This window comes from Palaemon carinicauda, chromosome 16 (genome assembly GCF_036898095.1).
Source record: "Palaemon carinicauda isolate YSFRI2023 chromosome 16, ASM3689809v2, whole genome shotgun sequence".
In the NCBI taxonomy this organism is placed as follows: Eukaryota; Metazoa; Arthropoda; class Malacostraca; order Decapoda; family Palaemonidae; genus Palaemon; species Palaemon carinicauda.
In genome coordinates this window covers 131,169,361-131,194,360 of record NC_090740.1, presented here as the reverse complement: position 1 = coordinate 131,194,360, position 25,000 = coordinate 131,169,361, and the positions used below count along the sequence as shown (strand labels likewise).

Here is a 25,000-nt window from a genome sequence, read left to right as displayed (position 1 = left end):
ATAATCCATTAGAAATTTGAATAGCCATTAAAAGACTCTAAAGAAGCTATTAATATCTTCTGATTGAACCATTGTGAAGCTCTTCATTAATCATTAAGATCCTGTTAATTACCTTCTCCAACGAAGTTGGAAGGAGGTTATGTTTTCATCCTTGTGTCTCCGTTTGTCTGTTTGTTTGTGGGATCAAGAATTGTCTTGTCATCGCACGCTGGTCCCGATCCCTTGTCATGGGTTATGATGGCTTATTGGAAAGCTCCATGCCTGGCGATCGCCAGACTGGGGTTCGAGTCCCGCTCAAAGTCGTTAGTTTCTTGTAGTGTCTGCAACATCGCACTCCTTTTGAGCTAAAGGTTTGGGGGGATTTGGGGGAGCCTTTACGTCTACCTGCTGAGTCATCAGTAGCCACTGTCTGGCCCTCTCTGGTCCTAGCTTGGGGAGAGAGGGGCCTTGGACGCTGATCATATGGATATATGGTCGTCTCTCGGGCAATATCCTACTGGCTACAGCATTATCACTATCCCTTGTCTCTACCACTCAAGAGCGGCCTTTAAAATAAATGCAACGCAAATCTGAGTCTATACAGTGATACTGTACATACATAAAGCAGGATCAAATGGCTATGCGCGTATAAATCGGCCTTAGCTTGTTGACTGCCCTCAATGCGTAATTACCCCTAGACTTGAGGATATATGGTGGCGTATAAAACAGCGGTTAAGATCAAAAGGATTCCTCATGGCTGAGGGTACCGAAATCACCTAAACTTTAGTGCCAAGTCCAGCTCATGTTATGCTAAGCAAGGTCTATAGACCTCGATGTTAAGATTAAGTTCATGAATACATTTCGCCATGAAAGGCACCGTTTACGAAGGATCTGCATTGCTCGTCGATTATAATAAAAATTATTGCACTAGATGTTAGGGTTGGCACAGATTATTATTAGCATTATTATTACCCTCTAAGCTACAACCCTAGTTGCTACTGCTATTAGAGCGACCTGCGCTGAAGGTGCCGGCCACGGGCTCTTTCAGTAAAACCCTAGTTTGAAAAGTAGGACTCTATAAACCCAGGGGCTCCTACTGGAAATAATATCCTTGTGAGGAAAGGGGTAATGAACAATTAAAATTAAATATTTTAAATAAAGTAACAACATTGAAATAAATCTTTTATATATAAACTTTTTATTGTTTATATTTGACATACTGTATCTGTTTTTAACGTTGTTAATAGTTTATATAGGACATATCTGTTTTGACGCTGTTACTGTTTTTAGAATGATATATTATTAATTTATTCTCATCATTTATTTATTTCCTTATTTCCTTTCCTCACTGGGCTATTTTTCCCTGTTGGAGCCCTTGGGCTTGTAGCATCTTGCTTTTCCAACTAGGGTTGTAGTTTGGCTTGTAATAATAATAATAATAATAATAATAATAACTATAAAAAAAATCAAAAAAAGGAAGAGAAATAAGATAGAAGTGTGCCCCAGTGTACTTTCAAGAAAGCGAATGAAAAATGTAAAGTTTAGATTGCTGTGGCCGTTTGGGATTCTTAGGCCGGGAGCACACTAGCGACTTCGTGGCTCCACAAAGCCACAGCATCGTGTAGCGGGGATGTGGTCTCCCATAGGTTTCCATTGTTTTCAAAGCCACGCCACGCCTGTGGCGGGGATGAGCGACAGAGAGCCACAGTCGCTTGCCACAGTCGCTAGTTTGCGCGGCAAAACTTGAAAACAATGGAAACCTATGGGAGACCACATCCCCGCTACACGATGCTGTGGCTTTGTGGCGCCACAGAGTTGCTAGTGTGCTCCCGGCCTCTACATAAGAGTAATGGATCAGATAATGTGTTATATAAACTGTCTCATGCTAACCTATTTCGCTTTGATTATATAATCAAGTGATAGAAATGAAGTAAAGGGCACGTGTATCAATCATAGTTCTAATATGTTTCTCTTACCCCCATGTTTTATTCTAAATTGTGAAACGATTGCCGAATAATGATTTTAAAAATTTCAAAATCAATAACTTTAATAGCTTTAATAATTTTAATAACATTAATATTATAGGAACACCTATAATATTATTGTTATTAAAATTAGTATTTTTATTACAATTGTTTAAATTTTCATTATTCTTAAAGAATTTAGACTTATAATTATCATTATTATTAAAATTACTATGTAAAATTATGATTAAATATTTTTTTCAAATTATTAGAATTATTATTGTTAATTAAATTCTTATTGCTATTAAAATTGTTGTTATTTTTTAAATGATTAAAATGTTATTTTTGAAATTATTGGAATTATTGTTATTAACATTATTAAAGCTATTAAAGTTATTGATTTTGAAATTTTTGAAATCATTATTTTTGAAATTATTAAAACGATTATGATAGAGGGTTATCCTGTACATTAAGACAATGATATTCTGAAAATATGCCCCTCATCTCTAAGTTATATTAGATTAAGCATATGTGAAAAAAGCTTGGAAACTAAACGGCATTAATAATTAAAAGATTCTTTTATTTTTATTTTTTGGCTCTATATATTCTTTCTGTATTTCCATCTATCGTTTAATCCTTCAATAGTTTTCAATTGATTTTTACCATGAGTATTTGGTCTTTCAACACCGTTTGTGTATTTTCGGCGATCTTGCGCAACCTTCGCTTGGCCCGTCAAGCTGCTGAATTTCATTTGTCAGTTATTGTTCACAGCAATATTCTTGAACAACTCGTTCTCTCATGTTATGATCGTGCTTTTGATATCCTAAATTTCACTACTTATACAGTATATTGTAAACTGTATGTGTATATATATATGAATTATATATATATATATATATATATATATATATATATATATATATATATATATACATATATACACCTCTATATACCCCCTTATACATATAGATATACAGTTTATACACACTCATATATAAATATATATATATATATATATATATATATATATACGTATATATATATTTATCTATATATACAGTATATATATATATATATATATATATATATATATATATATATATATATGTATATATATATATACTGTATATATAGATAAATATATATATACGTATATATATATATATATATATATATATACGTATATATATATATATATATATGTATATATATATATATATATATATATATATATATATATATATATATATATATATATATATATATACTGTATATGTGTGAGTGTAAGAGGGACTAATCTAGAAATCCAGATTTTTCAAAGAAGTTCCTATTGCAAGTGATTATTACAAAACGATATCATGTATAGATAGAAACAAACGAAAGCATACATGACTTTAGTCGACGCGACAGGGAAGGAAAGACGCAGATAAGGAACTATTGACACACTCAGCTTGGTTATTATGTTCAATTACATCAGGTGTATTCCAGATGAAATTAATCAGCATTGCCTAATGATTACTACTAAAAGCGGGGTTTACACGGTCGAACGAACCCGGTTGTCGAACCTGCTTGTTAAACCGTTCGAAGAGGTTGAGTCAACCACAAATTCATGAGGTTTTTGGACAATGAAGCCCCGCCCACAAAACTCAGGTGAGAACATACTTTCTTCGAACCGTTTGTCGAACGTGTTCGACAACCAAATATCCTGTTCACACGTTCGAACATCACTTCAAACACTTGTATGTCGAATCGCGTTCGACGAACCGTTCGACCGTTTAATTCCACCTCAAGGATACAATCCGGTTCCAAATGACGGAAGCTATTCTAAATTAAATGCGTTGACACATGAACTGCAGAAGTATTACACGATATCAGCTACACTTTTAAAGATTTGCCGTATAAAATGATAAAAATCATGGAATAAATGTTGCCAGGCATTTACTGTTTTCAGAACGGATATAGTGACATAAAAGTGTGATATTACGGTCACCAACCCGTGAAAGATATTAGTAAAGTATTTTAAAATTTCGGTCTTTGTATTTTACTGAAATACAGCTGATAACATGTTTTTACGAAGAAATTCCGATTAAAATTACGTTTTTTTAACAGTACATATTTCTAACTATTTCATTTTGATACTTTATCATAAAAGTTGTTATTATTTTCTCATTACCTAACGGATAATCAAAAGATGTCTCGTATATGACAAATAGAAATCGAAGCTGGAGCCGTTATACTGGTTTCTGACTGCGAAGTCGTAGAGCGGATTTTAGAATCCTCCTCCCTAAAAGTCAAGTCAGTCATCTACCTGATTTGCTTACGTCATCACCGAACATATTTTGAATGCAAACTAGGACAGCAAACTCTTCTTTGACATTTGCCAAAAAGACAAAACCGAATGGTCTGGATGATTAAACGAATGATGTGTCCACTTGTCATCAGAAGATAAGAAGGATTTGAATTATTCAATAAAAAAAAATAGTTTTTTGCCTAAGATTGCGAATCCCGAAGGTTTAAAATCCTTTTTGAAAATTGGGTATGCAGTATGAATTTAAATACACGATGTGTTTCAAGCTCAGTATTTTCTCATTAATGATTCAAAAAGTCTATCAGTGTTTTGTTTATAACGAGCATTATGAGAGGCTTGATGCTACAATAAAAAGTGTTATTGTTATTCATTCTAATCTATTGGTGTAACGGCAGATAGAATTCAAGGCATAAATACAATTGTCATCAGAAGCTAAGAAGGATTTGAATTATTCAATAAAAAAATATTTTTTTGCCTAAAATTGTGAATTGGACCATTTACCGAATCCCGAAGGTTTAAAATCCTTTTAGAAAATTGGGTATGCAGTATGAATTTAAATACACGATGTGTTTCAAGCTCAGTATTTTCTCATTAATGATTCAAAAAGTCTATCAGTGTTTTGTTTATAACGAGCATTATGAGAGGCTTGATGCTACAGTAAAAAGTGTTATTGTTATTCATTCTAATCTATTGGTGTAACGGCAGATAGAATTCAAGGCATAAATACAATTGTCATCAGAAGCTAAGAAGGACTTGAATTATTCAATAGAAAAATATTTTTTTTGCCTAAAATTGTGAATTGGACCATCTACCGAATCCCGAAGATTTAAAATCCTTTTTAGAAAGTTGGGTATGGAATATGACTTTAAATACACAATGTGTTTCAAGCTCAGTATTTTCTCAATAATGATTCAAAAACTCTCATCAGTGTTTTGTTTATAACGAGCATTATGAGAGGCTTGATGCTACAGTAAAATGAATGAATGAATGATTTAAAGTTTTCAGGCATCCTGACATCTAAGGTCATTGACGCCGGGCTACAGTAAAAAGTGTTATTGTTATTCATTCTAATCTATTGGTGTAACGGCAGATAGAATTCAAGGCATAAATACAATTGTCATCAGAAGCTAAGAAGGATTTGAATTATTCAATAGAAAAATATTTTTTTTTGCCTAAAATTGTGAATTGGACCATCTACCGAATCCCGAAGATTTAAAATCCTTTTTAGAAAGTTGGGTAAGGAATATGACTTTAAATACACAATGTGTTTCAAGCTCAGTATTTTCTCAATAATGATTTAAAAACTCTCATCAGTGTTTTGTTTATAACTAGCATTATGGGAGGCTTGATGCTACAATAAAAAGTATTATTGTTATTGATTCTAATCTATTGGTGTAACGGCAGATGTTCATTCAAGGCAAAAATACAGGGGTGTATAGAAAGCTAAAACTGACTATGGGATATACAAATATTTAAAATAATATCTATAAAGAAAGAATGAATAGAATTTTCACAAAAAAAGTATATTATTGTTTTCGAGTAACATAATCAAAATCAAGATGTGTAATTTTGTAGATTGTTAATTTAGATGGTTTATGTTTATATAAAAATGCTGTTGTAGTCACTAATCAAACTGGAAATATTGTGATTGTAAAAGATTTAATTTAGCTTTTTGAATAAAAAGAAAAAAAATAATTAAGTTAGAATGGCGTTTTTAACAACTGGAGGTATTACTGAAAAGGCACTCAAGGGCATTAACGGCATTGGAAGCTTATCATTGTTTAGCGCTGCAATAAGCTTAAGGGTGGTAAAGAGATTACAATAATCGATAAGGACATCATTGCTGCAGTAGGAATTTCCATTAACAAAGCCCAGTACACATACAATATACAGTATATATTCTGATAGAAGGCGGACAGGGCCTGCGCTTATATTCTGGGAAGTTCGGATAGTGTATTCATTTGTCTTTCTTAGAAAATAAAGTTTTTATTGGTCTCATGAGTTAGATCATTATTTCGATGGAGGCAAAACTTGACTATCTTCATTACTGTATATGCATGTGAGTTCTGTACGTAGTATCTACGGGATGGCAAGTATATACTACATTGGATCCTTCTCTCTGATTACGGTTTACTTTCCTTTTGCCTACACATACACCGAATAGTCTGGCCTATTTTTTTTACAGATTCTTCTCTGTCCTCATACACCTGACAACACTTCTTCTTTCTTCTTTGTCTACATCTTTTTCCCACTTGTATGTGGGGTCGATGTTTCTGGTCAGCTTTCTCCATCTACCTCTGTCCCACACCTCATCACCGGTTAATCCCTTTGCTCGAAGGTCATCCTTGATACAGTCCACCCACCTTCGCTTTGGTCTCCCCCTCCTTCTCGTTCCCTGTACCTCCATTTCCATTACTCTCCTCCCAATATACTGTTCATCTCTTCTCATGACATGACCGTACCACCTCAGTCTACTTTCTTTGGATCTTATCTCATAGTTTTCTAACTCTTGTGGTACCCCTAATTACCTCATTCCGTATCTTATCTCTTCTTGTCACCCCACACATCCATCTCAACATTCTCATCTCTGCCACATCCATCTTCTTTTCTTCTGTCTTCTTTATTGCCCACGTCTCCGCTCCATACATCATTGCCGGTGGATGGGTTACTGCATATCAAAATAAGTGTGGCTTCTTTTCTCTGCTGAGTCCAACTTCTAGACTAGTCCCTTCTGACATGAAAGGCTGGAATTTTCCTAAGGGACATATGATACTAGAAATAAGACTTGTTTTTTCTGCTTTGTTTATTTGATATAAAAATAGTACAAGTCATTCTTTACCAAAGAACTCTGTATACCAAAACAAGTATGGCTTCTTTCCTCTGCTTGGTCCATATAGACTATTCCCTTCATTCCTGAAAGGCTGGAATCTTCTCAATAACCTACAATACTAGTAATCAGACTTGTTTTTTCTGCATTGGTTCATTTGTTAAAGAAACAGCACAGGTGAATCTTTACCAAGGAATACTGCATGTCAAAACAAGTATTGTTTCTTTTCTCTGCTGAGTCCATCTTCTAGACTATTCCTTTCTGGACTGAAAGGCTGGATTCTTTAAAGTGACTTAAAATACTAATAGTCAGACTTATTTGTTCTGCATTGGTTCATCTGATAAAGACACAGTGCAAGTGAATGTTTACCTTGGAACAGTGCATACCAAAACAAGTATGACTATTCCTTTCAAACCTGAAAGGCTGGAATTTTCTTAAGTGACCTACAATACTAGTAGTCAGACTTGTTTAATGTGCATTGCTTCATTTGATAAAAAAAATATTACAAGTGAATCTTTACCAAGGAACACTGCATACCAAAAAAAGGATGGCTTCTTTCCTCTGCTGAATCCATCTTCTAGACTATTCCCTTCCGACCTGAAATGCTAGAATCTTCTTAAGGGACCCACAATACTAGAAGTCAGCCTTGTTTATTCTGCATTGGTTCATTTGATAAAGAAATAGTACAAGTGAATCTTTACCAAGGAACACTGCATACCAACAGAAGTAAGGCTTCTTTTCTCATCTGAGTCCATCTTCTAGACTATTCCCTTCTGATCTGAAAGGCTGGAATCTTCTCAAATGACCTACAATACTACTAGTCAGACTTGTTTATTCTGCATTGGTTCATTTGATAAGAAAAGGAGTACAAATGAATCTTTACCAAAGAACACTGCATACCAAAACAAGTATGGTTTCTTTCCTCTGTTGGGTCCATCTTCTAGACTATTCCCCTCTGACCTGGAAGGCTGGAATCTTCTCGAGGTACCTTCAAAACTAGAAGTCAGTCTTGTTTGTTCTGCATTGGTTCATTTGATAAAGAAACAGTACAAGTGAATCTTTACCAAGGAACACTGCATACCAAAACAATTATGGCTTCTTTCATCAGCTGAGTCCATCTTCTAGACTATTCCCTTCCGACCTAAAAGTCTGGAATCTTCTTAATGGACCCACATTACTAGAAGTCAACCTTGTTTGTTCTGCATTGGTTCTGTTGATAAAGAAACAGTACAGGTGAATCTTTACCAAAGAACATTGCATACCAAAACAAGTATGTCTTCTTTCCTCTGCTGAGTCCATCTTACAGACTATTCCCCTCCGACCTGAAAGGCTGGAATCTTCCCAAGTGACCCACAATACTAGAAGTCAGCCTTGTTTGTTCTGCATTGGTCCATTTGATAAAGAAACTGTACAAGTGAATCTTTACCAAAGAACACTGCATACCAAAACAATTATGGCTTCTTTCATCAGCTGAGTCCATCTCCTAGACTATTCCGTTCCGACCTAAAAGTCTGGAATCTTCTTAATGGACCCACATTACTAGAAGTCAACCTTGTTCGTTCTGCATTGGTTCTGTTGATAAAGAAACAGTACAGGTGAATCTTTACCAAAGAACATTGCATACCAAAACAAGTATGGCTTCTTTCCTCACCTGAGTCCATCTTCTAGACTTTTCCCTTCTGACCTGAAAGGCTGGAATCTTTTTAGGTGACCTACAATACTAGAAGTCAGCCTTGTTTGTTCTGCATTGGTTCATTTGATAAAGAAACAGTACAGGTGAATCTTTACCAAAGAACATTGCATACCAAAACAAGTATGTCTTCTTTCCTCTGCTGAGTCCATCTTACAGACTATTCCCCTCCGACCTGAAAGGCTGGAATCTTCCCAAGTGACCCACAATACTAGAAGTCAGCCTTGTTTGTTCTGCATTGGTCCATTTGATAAAGAAACTGTTCAAGTGAATCTTTACCAAAGAACACTGCATACCAAAACAATTATGGCTTCTTTCATCAGCTGAGTCCATCTCCTAGACTATTCCTTTCCGACCTAAAAGTCTGGAATCTTCTTAATGGACCCACATTACTAGAAGTCAACCTTGTTCGTTCTGCATTGGTTCATTTGATAAAGAAATAGTACACGTGAATCTATACCAAGGAACACTGCATACCAACAGAAGTAAGGCTTCTTTTCTCATCTGAGTCCATCTTCTAGACTATTCCCTTCTGATCTGAAAGGCTGGAATCTTCTCAAATGACCTACAATACTACTAGTCAGACTTGTTTATTCTGCATTGGTTCATTTGATAAGAAAAGGAGTACAAATGAATCTTTACCAAAGAACACTGCATACCAAAACAAGTATGGTTTCTTTCCTCTGTTGGGTCCATCTTCTAGACTATTCCCCTCTGACCTGGAAGGCTGGAATCTTCTCGAGGTACCTTCAAAACTAGAAGTCAGTCTTGTTTGTTCTGCATTGGTTCATTTGATAAAGAAACAGTACAAGTGAATCTTTACCAAGGAACACTGCATACCAAAACAATTATGGCTTCTTTCATCAGCTGAGTCCATCTTCTAGACTATTCCCTTCCGACCTAAAAGTCTGGAATCTTCTTAATGGACCCACATTACTAGAAGTCAACCTTGTTTGTTCTGCATTGGTTCTGTTGATAAAGAAATAGTACACGTGAATCTATACCAAGGAACACTGCATACCAACAGAAGTAAGGCTTCTTTTCTCATCTGAGTCCATCTTCTAGACTATTCCCTTCTGATCTGAAAGGCTGGAATCTTCTCAAATGACCTACAATACTACTAGTCAGACTTGTTTATTCTGCATTGGTTCATTTGATAAGAAAAGGAGTACAAATGAATCTTTACCAAAGAACACTGCATACCAAAACAAGTATGGTTTCTTTCCTCTGTTGGGTCCATCTTCTAGACTATTCCCCTCTGACCTGGAAGGCTGGAATCTTCTCGAGGTACCTTCAAAACTAGAAGTCAGTCTTATTTGTTCTGCATTGGTTCATTTGATAAAGAAACAGTACAAGTGAATCTTTACCAAGGAACACTGCATACCAAAACAATTATGGCTTCTTTCATCAGCTGAGTCCATCTTCTAGACTATTCCCTTCCGACCTAAAAGTCTGGAATCTTCTTAATGGACCCACATTACTAGAAGTCAACCTTGTTTGTTCTGCATTGGTTCTGTTGATAAAGAAACAGTACAGGTGAATCTTTACCAAAGAACATTGCATACCAAAACAAGTATGTCTTCTTTCCTCTGCTGAGTCCATCTTACAGACTATTCCCCTCCGACCTGAAAGGCTGGAATCTTCCCAAGTGACCCACAATACTAGAAGTCAGCCTTGTTTGTTCTGCATTGGTCCATTTGATAAAGAAACTGTGCAAGTGAATCTTTACCAAAGAACACTGCATACCAAAACAATTATGGCTTCTTTCATCAGCTGAGTCCATCTCCTAGACTATTCCGTTCCGACCTAAAAGTCTGGAATCTTCTTAATGGACCCACATTACTAGAAGTCAACCTTGTTCGATCTGCATTGGTTCTGTTGATAAAGAAACAGTACAGGTGAATCTTTACCAAAGAACATTGCATACCAAAACAAGTATGGCTTCTTTCCTCACCTGAGTCCATCTTCTAGACTTTTCCCTTCTGACCTGAAAGGCTGGAATCTTTTTAGGTGACCTACAATACTAGAAGTCAGCCTTGTTTGTTCTGCATTGGTTCATTTGATAAAGAAACAGTACAGGTGAATCTTTACCAAAGAACATTGCATACCAAAACAAGTATGTCTTCTTTCCTCTGCTGAGTCCATCTTACAGACTATTCCCCTCCGACCTGAAAGGCTGGAATCTTCCCAAGTGACCCACAATACTAGAAGTCAGCCTTGTTTGTTCTGCATTGGTCCATTTGATAAAGAAACTGTACAAGTGAATCTTTACCAAAGAACACTGCATACCAAAACAATTATGGCTTCTTTCATCAGCTGAGTCCATCTCCTAGACTATTCCTTTCCGACCTAAAAGTCTGGAATCTTCTTAATGGACCCACATTACTAGAAGTCAACCTTGTTCGTTCTGCATTGGTTTATTTGATAAAGAAATAGTACAAGTGAATCTTTACCAAGGAACACTGCATACCAACAGAAGTAAGGCTTCTTTTCTCATCTGAGTCCATCTTCTAGACTATTCCCTTCTGATCTGAAAGGCTGGAATCTTCTCAAATGACCTACAATACTACTAGTCAGACTTGTTTATTCTGCATTGGTTCATTTGATAAGAAAAGGAGTACAAATGAATCTTTACCAAAGAACACTGCATACCAAAACAAGTATGGTTTCTTTCCTCTGTTGGGTCCATCTTCTAGACTATTCCCCTCTGACCTGGAAGGCTGGAATCTTCTCGAGGTACCTTCAAAACTAGAAGTCAGTCTTGTTTGTTCTGCATTGGTTCATTTGATAAAGAAACAGTACAAGTGAATCTTTACCAAGGAACACTGCATACCAAAACAATTATGGCTTCTTTCATCAGCTGAGTCCATCTTCTAGACTATTCCCTTCCGACCTAAAAGTCTGGAATCTTCTTAATGGACCCACATTACTAGAAGTCAACCTTGTTTGTTCTGCATTGGTTCTGTTGATAAAGAAACAGTACAGGTGAATCTTTACCAAAGAACATTGCATACCAAAACAAGTATGTCTTCTTTCCTCTGCTGAGTCCATCTTACAGACTATTCCCCTCCGACCTGAAAGGCTGGAATCTTCCCAAGTGACCCACAATACTAGAAGTCAGCCTTGTTTGTTCTGCATTGGTCCATTTGATAAAGAAACTGTACAAGTGAATCTTTACCAAAGAACACTGCATACCAAAACAATTATGGCTTCTTTCATCAGCTGAGTCCATCTCCTAGACTATTCCGTTCCGACCTAAAAGTCTGGAATCTTCTTAATGGACCCACATTACTAGAAGTCAACCTTGTTAGTTCTGCATTGGTTCTGTTGATAAAGAAACAGTACAGATGAATCTTTACCAAAGAACATTGCATACCAAAACAAGTATGGCTTCTTTCCTCAGCTGAGTCCATCTTCTAGACTTTTCCCTTCTGACCTGAAAGGCTGGAATCTTTTTAGGTGACCTACAATACTAGAAGTCAGCCTTGTTTGTTCTGCATTGGTTCTGTTAATAAAGAAACAGTACAGGTGAATCTTTACCAAAGAACATTGCATACCAAAACAAGTGTGGCTTCTTTCCTCTACTGTGTCCATCTTCTAGACTATTCCCCTCCGACCTGAAAGGCGGGAATCTTCCCAAGTGACATACAATACTAAAAGTCAGTCTTGTTTGTTCTGCATTGGTTCATTTGATAAAGAAACAGTACAGGTGAATCTTAACTAAGGAACATTGCATACCAAAACAAGTGTAGCTTCTTTCCTCTGCTGTGTCCATCTTCTAGACTATTCCCCTCCGACCTGAGAGGCTGGAATCTTCTCGAGTTACCTACAAAACTAGAAGTCAGTCTTATTTGTTCTGCATTGGTTCATTTGATAAAGAAACAGTACAGGTGAATCTTTACCTAAGAACACTGCATACCAAAACAAGTATGGCGTTTTTCCTCTGGCGAGTCCATCTTCTAGACTATTTCCTTCCGACCTGAGAGGCTGGAGTCTTCTCAAGTGACCTACAATACTAGAAGTCAGCCTTTTTTGTTCTGCATTGGTTCATTTGATAAAGAAACAGTACAAGTGAATCTTTACCAAGGAACACTGCATACCCAAACAAGAATGGCTTTTTTCCTCATCTAAGTCCATCTTACAGACTATTCCCTTCCGACCTGAAAGGCTGGAATCTTCTCAAGTGACCTACAATACTAGAAGTCAGCCTTGTTTGTTCTGTATTGGTTCTGTTGATAAAGAAACAGTACAAGTGAATCTTTACCAAGGAACACTGTATACCAAAACAAGAATGGCTTTTTTCCTCTGCTAAGTCCATCTTACAGACTATTCCCTTCCGAGCTGAAAGGCTGGAATCTTCCCAAGTGACCTACAATACTAGAAGTCAGTCTTGTTTATTCTGCATTGGTTCATTTGATAAAGAAACAGTACAGATGATTCTTTACTAAGGAACATTGCATATCAAAACAAGTATGGCTTCTTCCCTCTGCTGAGCCCATCTTCTAGACTATTCCCTTTCGACCTAAAAGGCTGGAATCTTCCTAATGGACCCAAAATACTAGAAGTCAGCCTTGTTTGTTCTGCATTGGTTCTGTTGAGAAAAAAACAATACAAGTGAATCTTTACCAAGGAACACTGCATACCAAAACAAGTATAGCTTTTTCCTCTGCTGAGTCCATCTTCTAGAATATTCTCCTCCGACCTGAAAAGGCAGAATCTTCGCAAACTACCTACAAAACTAGAAGTCAGCCTTGTTTGTTCTGCATTGGTTCATTTGATAAACAGTACAAGTGAATCTTTACCAAGGAACACTGCATGCCAAAACAAGTGTGGCTTCTTTCCTCTGCTGTGTCCATCTTCTAGACTATTCCCCTCCGCCCTGAAAGGCTGGAATCTTCTCAAGTGACCTACAATACTAGAAGTCATCCTTGTTTGGTCTGCATTGGTTCATTTGATAAAGAAACAGTAAAAGTGAATCTTTACCAAGGAACACTGCATACCAAAACAAGTATAGCTTTTTCCTTTGCTGAGTCCATCTTCTAGAATATTCTCCTCCGACCTGAAAAGGCAGAATCTTCGCAAACTACCTACAAAACTAGAAGTCAGCCTTGTTTGTTCTGCATTGGTTCATTTGATAAACAGTACAAGTGAATCTTTACAAAGGAACACTGCATAGCAAAACAATGTTGGCTTCTTTCTTTTGCTTGGTCCATCTTCTAGACTTTTCCCCTCCGACCTGGAAGGCTGGAATCTTCTCGAGTTACCTACAAAACTAAAAGTCAGTCTTGTTTGTTCTGCATTGGTTCATTTGAGAAAGAAACAGTACAAGTGAATCCTTACCAAGGAACACTGCATACCAAAACAAGTATAGCTTTTTCCTCTGCTGAGTCCATCTTCTAAAATATTCACCTCCGACCTGAAAAGGCAGAATCTTCTGAAACTACCTACAAAACTAGAAGTCAGCCTTGTTTGTTCTGCATTGGTTCATTTGATAAAATGTACAAGTGAATCTTTACAAAGGAACACTGCATACCAAAACAAGTATGGTTTCTTTCCTCTGTTGGGTCCATCTTCTAGACTTTTCCCCTCCGACCTGGATGGCTGGAATATTCTCGAGTTACCTACAAAACTAGAAGTCAGTCTTGTTTGTTCTGCATTGGTTCATTTGATAAAGAAACAATACAAGTGAATCTTTACCAAGGAACACTGCATACCAAAACAAGTATAGCTTTTTCCTCTGCTGAGTCCATCTTCTAAACTATTCCCTTCTGACCTGAAAGACTGGAATCTTCTCAAGTGACCCACAATTCTAGAAGTCAGCCTTGTTTGTTCTGCATTAGTTCATTTGATAAAGAAACAGTACAGGTGAATCTCTACCAAAGAACACTGCATACCAAACTAATTATGGCTTCTTTCATCAGCTGACTCCATCTTCTAGACTATTCCTTTCCGACCTAAAAGTCTGGAATCTTCTTAATGGACCCACATTACTAGAAGTCAACCTTGTTCGTTCTGCATTGGTTCTGTTGATAAAGAAACACTACAGGTGAATCTTTACCAAAGAACACTGCCTACCAAAACAATTATGGCTTCTTTCCTCTGCTTAGTCCATCTTCTAGACTTTTCCCTTCTGACCTTAAAGGTTGGAATCTTTTTAAGTGACCTGCAATACTAGAAGTCAGCTTAGTTTGTTCTGTATTGGTTCTGTTAATAAAGAAACAGTACAGGTGAATCTTTACCAAGGAACACTGCATACCAAAACAAGTATGGTTTCTTTCCTCTGCTGAGTCCATCTTCTAGACTATTCCCCTCCGCCCTGAAAGGCTGGAATCTTCTCAAGTGACTCACAATACTAGAAGTCAGCCTTGTTTGTTCTGCATTGGTTCATTTGATAAAGAAACAGTACAAGTGAATCTTTACCAAGGAACACTGCATACCCAAACAAGTATGGCTTTTTTCCTCTGCTGAGTCCATCTTACAGACTATTCCCTTCCAACCTGAAAGGCTGGAATCTTCTCAAGTGACCTACAATACTAGAAGTCAGCCTTGTTTGTTCTGCATTAGTTCATTTGATAAAGAAACAGTACAGGTGATTCTCTACCAAAGAACACTGCATACCAAAACAAGTATGGCTTCTTTCCTCAGCTGAGTCCATCTTCTAGATTATTCCCTTCCGACCTAAAAGTCTGGAATCTTCTTAATGGACCCAAAATACTAGATGTCAACCTTGTTTGTTCTGCATTGGTTCTTTTGATAAAGAAACAGTACAAGTGAATCTTTACCAAAGAACATTGCATACCAAAACAAGTATGGCTTCTTTCCTCTGCTGTGTCCATCTTCTAGACTATTCCCCTCCGACCTGAAAGGCTGGAATCTTCCCAAGTGACCTACAATACTAGAAGTCAGCCTTGTTTGTTCTGCATTGGTTCATTTTATAAAGAAACAGTACAGGTGATTCTTTACTAAGGAACATTGCATATCAAAACAAGTACGGCTTCTTCCCTCTGCTGAGCCCATCTTCTAGACTACTCCCTTCCGACCTAAAAGGCTGGAATCTTCTTAATGGACCCACAATACTATAAGTCAGCCTTGTTTGTTCTGCATTGGTTCTGTTGATAAAGAAACAATACAAGTTAATCTTTACCAAGGAACACTGCATACCAAAACAAGTATAGCTTTTTCCTCTGCTGAGTCCATCTTCTGAGCTATTCCCCTCCAACCTGAAAGGTTGGAATCTTCTCAAGTGACCTACAATACTATAAGTCAGCCTTGTTTGTTCTGCATTGGTTCTGTTGATAAAGAAACAGTACAAGTGAATCTTTACCAAAGAACATTGCATACCAAAACAAGTATAGCTTTTTCCTCGGCTGAGTCCATCTTCTGGGCTATTCCCCTCCGCCCTGAAAGGTTGGAATCTTTTCAAGTGACCTACAATACTAGAAGTCAGCCTTGTTTGCTCTGCATTGGTTCATTTGATAAAGAAACAGTACAGGTGAATCTTTACTAAGGAACATTGCATATCAAAACAAGTACGGCTTCTTCCCTCTGCTGACCCCATCTTCTAGACTATTCCCTTCCGACCTAAAAGGCTGGAATCTTAATGGACCCACAATACTATAAGTCAGCCTTGTTTTTTCTGCATTGGTTCATTTGGTAAAGAAACAGTACAAGTGAATCTTCACCAAGGAACACTGCATACCAAAACAAGGTTGGCTTCTTTCCTCTGCTGGGTCCATCTTCTAGACTATTCACCTTCGACCTGGAAGGCTGGAATCTTTTCGAGTTACCTACAAAACTAGAAGTCAGTCTTGTTTTTTCTGCATTGGTTCATTTGATAAAGAAACAGTACAAGTGAATCTTTACCAAGGAACACTGCATACCAAAACAAGTATGGCTTCTTTCCTCTGCTGAGTCCATCTTCTAGACTATTTCCCTCCGCCCTGAAAGGTTGGAATCTTCTCAAGTGACTTACAATACTAGAAGTCAACCTTGTTTGTTCTGCATTGGTTCATTTGATAAAGAAACAGTACAAGTGAATCTTTACCAAAGAACACTGCCTACCAAAACAAGTATGGCTTCTTTCTTCTGCTGAGTCCATCTTACAGACTATTCCCTTCCGACCTGAAAGGCTGGAATCTTCTCAAATGATCCACAATACTGAAAACAGTACAGGTGAACTTGTACTGTTTCTTTTTCAAATGGACCAATGCAGAACAAACAAGGTTGACTTCTAGTATTGTGGGTCCATTAAGAAGATTCCAGCCTTTCAGGTCGGAAGGGAATAGTCTGTAAGATGGACTCAGCAGAGGAAAGAAACCATACTTGTTTTGGTAGGCAGTGTTCTTTGGTAAAGATTCACTTGTACTGTTTCTTTATCAACAGAACCAATGCAGAACGAACAAGGCTGACTTATAGCATTGAGGGTCCATTAAGAAGATTCCAGCCTTTTAGGTCGGAAGGGAATAGTCTAGAAGATGGACTCAGCAGAGGAAAGAAGCCATACTTGTTTTGGTATGCAGTGTTCTTTGGTAAAGATTCACTTGTACTGTTTCTTTATCAATCAAATGAACCAATGCAGAACAAACAAGGTTGACTTCTAGTATTGTGAGTCACTTGAGAAGATTCCAACCTTTCAGGGCGGAGGGAAATAGTCTAGAAGATGGACTCAGCAGAGGAAAAAAGCCATACTTGTTTGGGTATGCAGTGTTCCTTGGTAAAGATTCACTTGTACTGTTTCTTTATCAAATGAACCAATGCAGAACAAACAGACTGACTTCTAGTATTGTAGGTCACTTGAGAAGATTCCAGCCTATCAGGTCGGAGGGGAATAGTCTAGATCTAGAAGATGGACTCAGCAGAGGAAAGAAGCCATACTTGTTTTGGTATGCAGTGTTCTTTGGTAAAGATTCACCTGTACTGTTTCTTTATCAAATGAACCAATGCCGAACAAACAAGGGTGACTTCTAGTATTTTGGGTCACTTGAGAAGATTCCAGCCTTTCAGGGCGGAGGGGAATAGTCTAGAAGATGGACTCGGCAGAGGAAAGAGCCACACTTGTTTTGGTATGCAGTGTTCTTTGGTAAAGATTCACTTGTATTGTTTCTTTATCAACAGAACCAATGCAGAACGAACAAGGTTGACTTCTAGTAATATGGGTCCATTAAGAAGATTCCAGACTTTTAGGTCGGAACGAAATAGTCTAGAAGATGGACTCAGCTGATGAAAGAAGCCATAATTGTTTTGGTATGCAGTGTTCTTTGGTAAAGATTCACTTGTACTGTTTCTTTATCAAATGAACCAATGCAGAACAAACAAGGCTGACTTCTAGTATTTTGGGTCACTTGAGAAGATTCCAGCCTTTCAGGGCGGAGGGGAATGGTCTAGAAGATGGACTCGGCAGAGGAAAGAGCCACACTTGTTTTGGTATGCAGTGTTCTTTGGTAAAGATTCACCTGTACTGTTTCTTTATTAACAGAACCAATGCAGAACAAACAAGGCTGACTTCTAGTATTGTAAGTCACTTAAAAAGATTCCAGCCTTTCAGGTCAGAAGGGAAAAGTCTAGAAGATGGACTCAGCAGAGGAAAGAAGCCATACTTGTTTGTTCTGCATTGGTTCATTTGATAAAGAAACAGTACAGGTGAATCTTTACCAAAGAACACTGCATACCAAAACAAGTGTGGCTTCTTTCTTCTTTTGTGTCCATCTTCTAGACTATTCCCCTCCGACCTGAAAGGCTGGAGTCTTCTCAAGTGACCCACAATACTAGAAGTCAGCCTTGTTTGTTCTGCATTGGTTCTGTTGATAAAGAAACAGTACAAGTGAATCTTTACCAAAGAACACTGCATACCAAAACAATTATGGCTTCTTTCATCAGCTGAGTCCATCTTCTAGACTATTCCCTTCCGACCTAAAAGTCTGGAATCTTCTTAATGGACCCACAATACTAGAAGTCAACCTTGTTTGTTCTGCATTGGTTCTGTTGATAAAGAAACAGTACAAGTGAATCTTTACCAAAGAACACTGCATACCAAAACAAGTTTGGTTTCTTTTCTCTGCTGAGTCTATCTTGTATTCTTTTCCCTTCTGACCTGAAAGGCTGGAATCTTCCCATGTGAACTACAATACTAGAAGTCAGTCTTGTTTGTTCTGCGTTGGTTCATTTGATAAAGAAACAGTACAAGTGAATCTTTACCAAAGAACAATGCATACCAAAACAATTATGGCTTCTTTTCTTATCTGAGTCCATCTTCTAGACTATTCCTTTCCGACCTAAAAGTCTGGAATCTTCTTAATGGACCCACATTACTAGAAGTCAACCTTGTTCGTTCTGCATTGGTTCATTTGATAAAGAAACAGTACAAGTGAATCTTTACCAAAGAACACTGCATACCAAAACAAGTATGGCTTCTTTTCTCTGCTGAGTCCATCTTCTAGACTATTCCCTTCCGACCAAAAAGTCTGGAATCTTCTTAATGGACCCACATTACTAGAAGTCAACCTTGTTCGTTCTGCATTGGTTCAGTTGATAAAGAAACAGTACAAGTGAATCTTTACCAAGGAACACTGCCTACCAACAGAAGTAAGGCTTCTTTCCTCTGGCGAGTCCATCTTCTAGACTATTTCCTTCCGACCTGAAAGGCTGGAATCTTTTCAAGTGACTCACAATACTAGAAGTCAGCCTTGTTTGTTCTGCATTGGTTCATTTGATAAAGAAACAGTACAAGTGAATCTTTACCAAAGAACACTGCATACCAAAACAAGTATGGCTTCTTTTCTCTGCTGAGTCCATCTTCTAGACTATTCCCTTCCGACTTAAAAGGCTGGAATCTTCTTAATGGACCCTCAATGCTATAAGTCAGCCTTGTTTGTTCTGCATTGGTTCATTTGACAAAGAAACAGTACAAGTGAATCTTTACCAAGGAACACTGCATACCAAAACAAGTATGGCTTCTTTCCTCTGCCGGGTCCATCTTCTAGACTATTACCCTCCGACCTGGAAGGCTGGAATCTTCTCGAGTTACCTACAAAACTAGAAGTCAGTCTTGTTTGTTCTGCATTGGTTCATTTGATAAAGAAACAGTACAGGTGAATCTTTACCAAAGAACACTGCATACCAAAACAAGTATGGCTTCTTTCCTCTGTCGAGTCCATCTTCTAGACTATTCCCTTCCGACCTGAAATGCTGGAATCTTCCCAAGTGACCTACAATACTAGAAGTCAGTCTTGTTTGTTCTGCATTGGTTCATTTGATAAAGAAACAGTACAGGTTAATCTTTACCAAAGAACACTGCATTCCAAAACAAGTATGGCTTCTTTCCTCTGGCGAGTCCATCTTCTAGACTATTCCCTTCCGACCTAAAAGGCTGGAATCTTCTTAATGGACCCTCAATGCTATAAGTCAGCCTTGTTTGTTCTGCATTGGTTCATTTGACAAAGAAACAGTACAAGTGAATCTTTACCAAGGAACACTGCATACCAAAACAAGGTTGGCTTCTTTCCTCTGCTGGGTCCATCTTCTAGACTATTCCCCTCCGACCTGGAAGGCTGGAATCTTCTCGAGTTACCTACAAAACTAGAAGTCAGTCTTATTTGTTCTGCATTGGTTCATTTGATAAAGAAACAGTACAGGTGAATCTTTACCAAAGAACACTGCATACCAAAACATGTATGGCTTCTTTCCTCTGGCGAGTCCATCTTCTAGACTATTCCCTTCCGACCTGAAATGCTGGAATCTTCCCAAGTGACCTACATTACTAGAAGTCAGTCTTGTTTGTTCTGCATTGGTTCATTTGATAAAGAAACAGTACAGGTGAATCTTTACCAAGGAACACTGCATACCAAAACAAGGTTGGCTTCTTTTCTCTGCTGAGTCCATCTTCTAGACTATTCCCTTCCGACCTAAAAGGCTGGAATCTTCTTAATGGACCCTCAATGCTATAAGTCAGCCTTGTTTGTTCTGCATTGGTTCATTTGACAAAGAAACAGTACAAGTGAATCTTTACCAAGGAACACTGCATACCAAAACAAGGTTGGCTTCTTTCCTCTGCTGGGTCCATCTTCTAGACTATTCCCCTCCGACCTGGAAGGCTGGAATCTTCTCGAGTTACCTACAAAACTAGAAGTCAGTCTTATTTGTTTTGCATTGGTTCATTTGATAAAGAAACAGTACAGGTGAATCTTTACCAAAGAACACTGCATACCAAAACAAGTATGGCTTCTTTCCTCTGGCGTGTCCATCTTCTAGACTATTCCCTTCCGACCTGAAATGCTGGAATCTTCCCAAGTGACCTACAATACTAGAAGTCAGTCTTGTTTGTTCTGCATTGGTTCATTTGATAAAGAAACAGTACAGGTGAATCTTTACCAAAGAACACTGCATTCCAAAACAAGTATGGCTTCTTTCCTCTGGCGAGTCCATCTTCTAGACTATTCCCTTCCGACCTGAAAGGCTGGAATCTTCCCAATTGAATCTTCACCAAGGAACACTGCCTCTTTATTTTTTTTAACTTTTTTAGATTTTTTTTTTCAATTTTCTAGATTCTTTTTTCATTTTTTTAGACTTTTTCATTTTTTTTAGATTTTTTATGTCATTTTATTTTTTCTGAAGATATTTACTCCTTTCGTGTGTTTCCAATTTTTTGACCACCTTCATTGTTCCTAATTGGGTCTACTGGGTCAGGCTTTATTTCCGGCTTTATCAATGACAAATTATTCTCTACTAGTTTATCAAGCTTCTTATTACACATTTTGTTTTGCAGATTCCACAATGGCTTTAAGCAAGGCAGTCTCTTTTCCCACAATTCTGCCTTCGCTAACTTCCTTTGAATTTTGTCATATTTATTCAGAAATTTTACTTCCGCTTGCTGTTTTTCCTTTTCTCTTTCCTTTTCAATTTCTTCCATTCTCCCCTCTTCCTTCTTCATTATGGTTTCCAGTGTATCTTGCCGATTATTATCTCCTTGGATCGTATCTTCGGGGGTGTCATCGTCCTTGATTTTGCCAGAGATTTCATGATATTGCTCAAGGCACTTCATGGCCTTTTCTCTGTCTGGCAGGCACAAGATTTCACTTTTGAATATCACTTCTCCATCTTCTTCTTTCTTTTTCAGCTCTGTTATCCTTTTCTGTTCACATTTTCTTAAGTTCTCCAGGTCTTGTTTGAGTATAATATTCTCCTCCTCTTCCATCAGTCTTTGTTCTTCGAGTTTGATTTCAATTTCCTCAGGATCAATCTCTGGAGTCTGTATTTTGTCCTCATCTGCATCCAATAGATAGAAGTTCTCAAGTATGAGTTTATCCATCTTGTGCTTGTACATTATTTGACGAGGTTTCATGACTGGTAAAAGGAAAGGCCAATCATACAATAGCCTTTCTATGTCCTCTAGTTCTTTTTTAATGGAATTGTATTTTCTTAAAAATAGCTGTTTTTCTTCTGTTGTCACCTCTTCGTCTTGTTTTACTTCATGTAGCTTTATCTTTCCCTTCTTTATCTTTTTCTTTATTTCTGCAATTGCTTTTTCATTTGTCCTGATTGTCATCAACCCGATTTCAGTCTGAAACTTTTCCCACTCCTCTTTCTGTTTCTGTTCTTCAAGCGTTCTTTGATACTCGTCTGATGTTTCGTTGAAAGGGTCATCACGTTCGCATACGATATAGGAGTAATTATCTAGAATGAGCTCCTTAAGCTTCCCCTCCCAGTGCCTTCGAAGTGGCCTGACCTCTGAGAAGAACTGTGGCCACGTCTTCTCCCAGAGCTTCAAGTCCTTGATTTTGCCAGAGATTTCATGATATTGCTCTAGACACTTCTTGGCCTTTTCTCTGTCTGGCAGGCACAAGTTTTCACTTTTGAGTATCACTTCTCCATCTTCTACTTTCTTTTTCAGCTCTGTTATCCTTTTCTGTTCACATTTTCTTAAGTTCTCCAGGTCGTGTTTGAGTATAATATTCTCCTCCTCTTCCATCAGCCTTTGTTCTTTGAGTTTGATTTCAATTTCCTCTGGATCAATCTCTGGAGTCTGTATTTTGTCCTCATCTTCAATCTTGTCCTCATATGCATCCAATAGATAGAAGTTCTCAAGTATGAGTTTATCCATCTTGTGCTTGTATATTATTTGACGAGGTTTCATGACTGGTAAAAGGAAAGGCCAATCATACAATAGCCTTTCTATGTCCTCCAGTTCTTTTTTAATGGAATTGTATTTTCTTAAAAATAGCTGTTTTTCTTCTGTTGTCACCTCTTCGTCTTGTTTTACTTCATGTAGCTTTATCTTTCCCTTCTTTATCTTTTTCTTTATTTCTGCAATTGCTTTTTCATTTGTCCTGATTTTCATCAATCTGATTTCAGTCTCAAACTCTTCCTGTTTCATTTCCTCGGGCGTTTTACTTCTGTCCTCTTTTGTAACCTTGTCCTCAACTTTAATCAATAGGTGCAAGTACTCGCGTACGAGTTTTTTAATCTTATGTTTACAATTCATTTGTTGAGGTTTCAATGACGGTATGGGGGAATACCAATCACTAAATTGCCCTTCAATGTCCTCTAGATTTTGTTTAAGCCCTTCAAGGTCCTCCAGTTTTCGTTTAAGGTCCATATATTTTCTAATAAATAACTGTTTTTCTTTTTTTGTTGTGTCTTCGTCTTTTTTCACTTTCTGTGGCTTTACCTTCCCCTTTTCTATCTCTTCCTTTATTCCTTCGATTAATTCTTCTTCAGTTGCCCTTATCTTCATCAATGCAATTTCAATCTTAAACTCCTCGAGCTTTCTTTCATAATCTGATGTTTCGTTGGGGCTATCATCATGTTCACTTACGATATATGAGTAGTTTTCTAGAATGAGTTCCTCAAGCTTTCCTTCCCAGTACCTCCGAAGTGGCCTGACCACTAGGAAGAACTGTGGCCACGTCTTCTCCCACAGCTTCAAGTCCTTAATTTTGCCAGAGATTTCATGATATTGCTCAAGGCACTTCCTGGCCTTTTCTCTGTCGTGCAGGCATAAGTTTTCACTTTTGAGTATCACTTCTCCATCTTCTACTTTCTTTTTCAGCCCTGTTATCCTTTTCTGTTCACATTTTCTTAAGTTTTCCAGGTCTTGTTTGAGTATAATATTCTCCTCCTCTTCCATCAGTCTTTGTTCTTCGAGTTTGATTTCAATTTCCTCAGGATCAATCTCTGGAGTCTGTATTTTGTCCTCATCTTCAATCTTGTCCTCATCTGCATCCAATAGATAGAAGTTCTCAAGTATGAGTTTATCCATCTTGTGCTTGTACATTACTTGACGAGGTTTCATGACTGGTAAAAGGAAAGGCCAATCATACAATAGCCTTTCTATGTCCTCCAGTTCTTTTTTAATGGAATTGTATTTTCTTAAAAATAGCTGTTTTTCTTCTGTTGTCACCTCTTCGTCTTGTTTTACTTCATGTAGCTTTATCTTTCCCTTCTTTATCTTTTTCTTTATTTCTGCAATTGCTTTTTCATTTGTCCTGATTTTCATCAATCTGATTTCAGTCTCAAACTCTTCCTGTTTCATTTCTTCGGGCGTTTTACTTCTGTCCTCTTTTGTAACCTTGTCCTCAACTTTAATCAATAGGTGCAAGTACTCGCGTACGAGTTTTTTAATCTTCTGTTTACATTTCATTTGTTGAGGTTTCAATGACGGTATGAGGAAATACCAATCACTAAATAGCCCTTCAATGTCCTGTAGTTTTCGTTTAAGGTCCATATATTTTCTAATAAATAGCTGTTTTTCTTTTATTGTTGTGTCTTCGTCTTTTTTCACTTTCTGCGGCTTTACCTTCCCCTTTTCTATCTCTTCCTTTATTTCTTCGATTAGTTCTTCTTCAATTGCCCTTATCTTCATCAATCCGATTTCAGTCTGAAGCTTTTCCCACTCCTCTTTCTGTTTCTGTTCTTCAAGCTTTTTTTGATACTCGTCTGATGTTTCGTTGAAAGGGTCATCACGTTCACATACGATGTAGGAGTAGTTTTCTAGAATGAGCTCCTCAAGCTTCCCTTCCCAGTACCTCCGAAGTGGCCTGACCACTGGGAAGAACTGTGGCCACGTCTTTTCCCACAGCTTCAAGACCTTGATTTTGCCAGAGATTTCATGATATTGCTCAAGGCACTTCTTGGCCTTTTCTCTGTCTGGCAGGCACAAGTTTTCACTTTTGAGTATCACTTCTCCATCTTCTACTTTCTTTTTAAGCTCTGTTATCCTTTTCTGTTCACATTTTCTT

At 37.5% G+C, this 25,000-nt stretch overlaps 2 protein-coding genes across 2 annotated transcripts in view; one reads left to right on the top strand and one right to left on the bottom strand.

The window, feature by feature from the left end:
* LOC137655879 (uncharacterized) overlaps window positions 1-25,000 on the top strand; it is a 1,037,971-nt gene that overhangs the window by 175,369 nt on the left and 837,602 nt on the right. The gene's annotated exons all lie outside the window — the stretch shown is intronic.
* LOC137655566 (trichohyalin-like) overlaps window positions 21,382-25,000 on the bottom strand; it is a 5,889-nt gene continuing 2,270 nt past the window's right edge. The window contains exon 1 of the mRNA XM_068389466.1: window positions 21,382-25,000. This exon is cut by the window's right edge and continues 2,270 nt beyond it. Within this exon, the coding sequence (XP_068245567.1) occupies window positions 21,382-25,000 (3,619 nt within the window).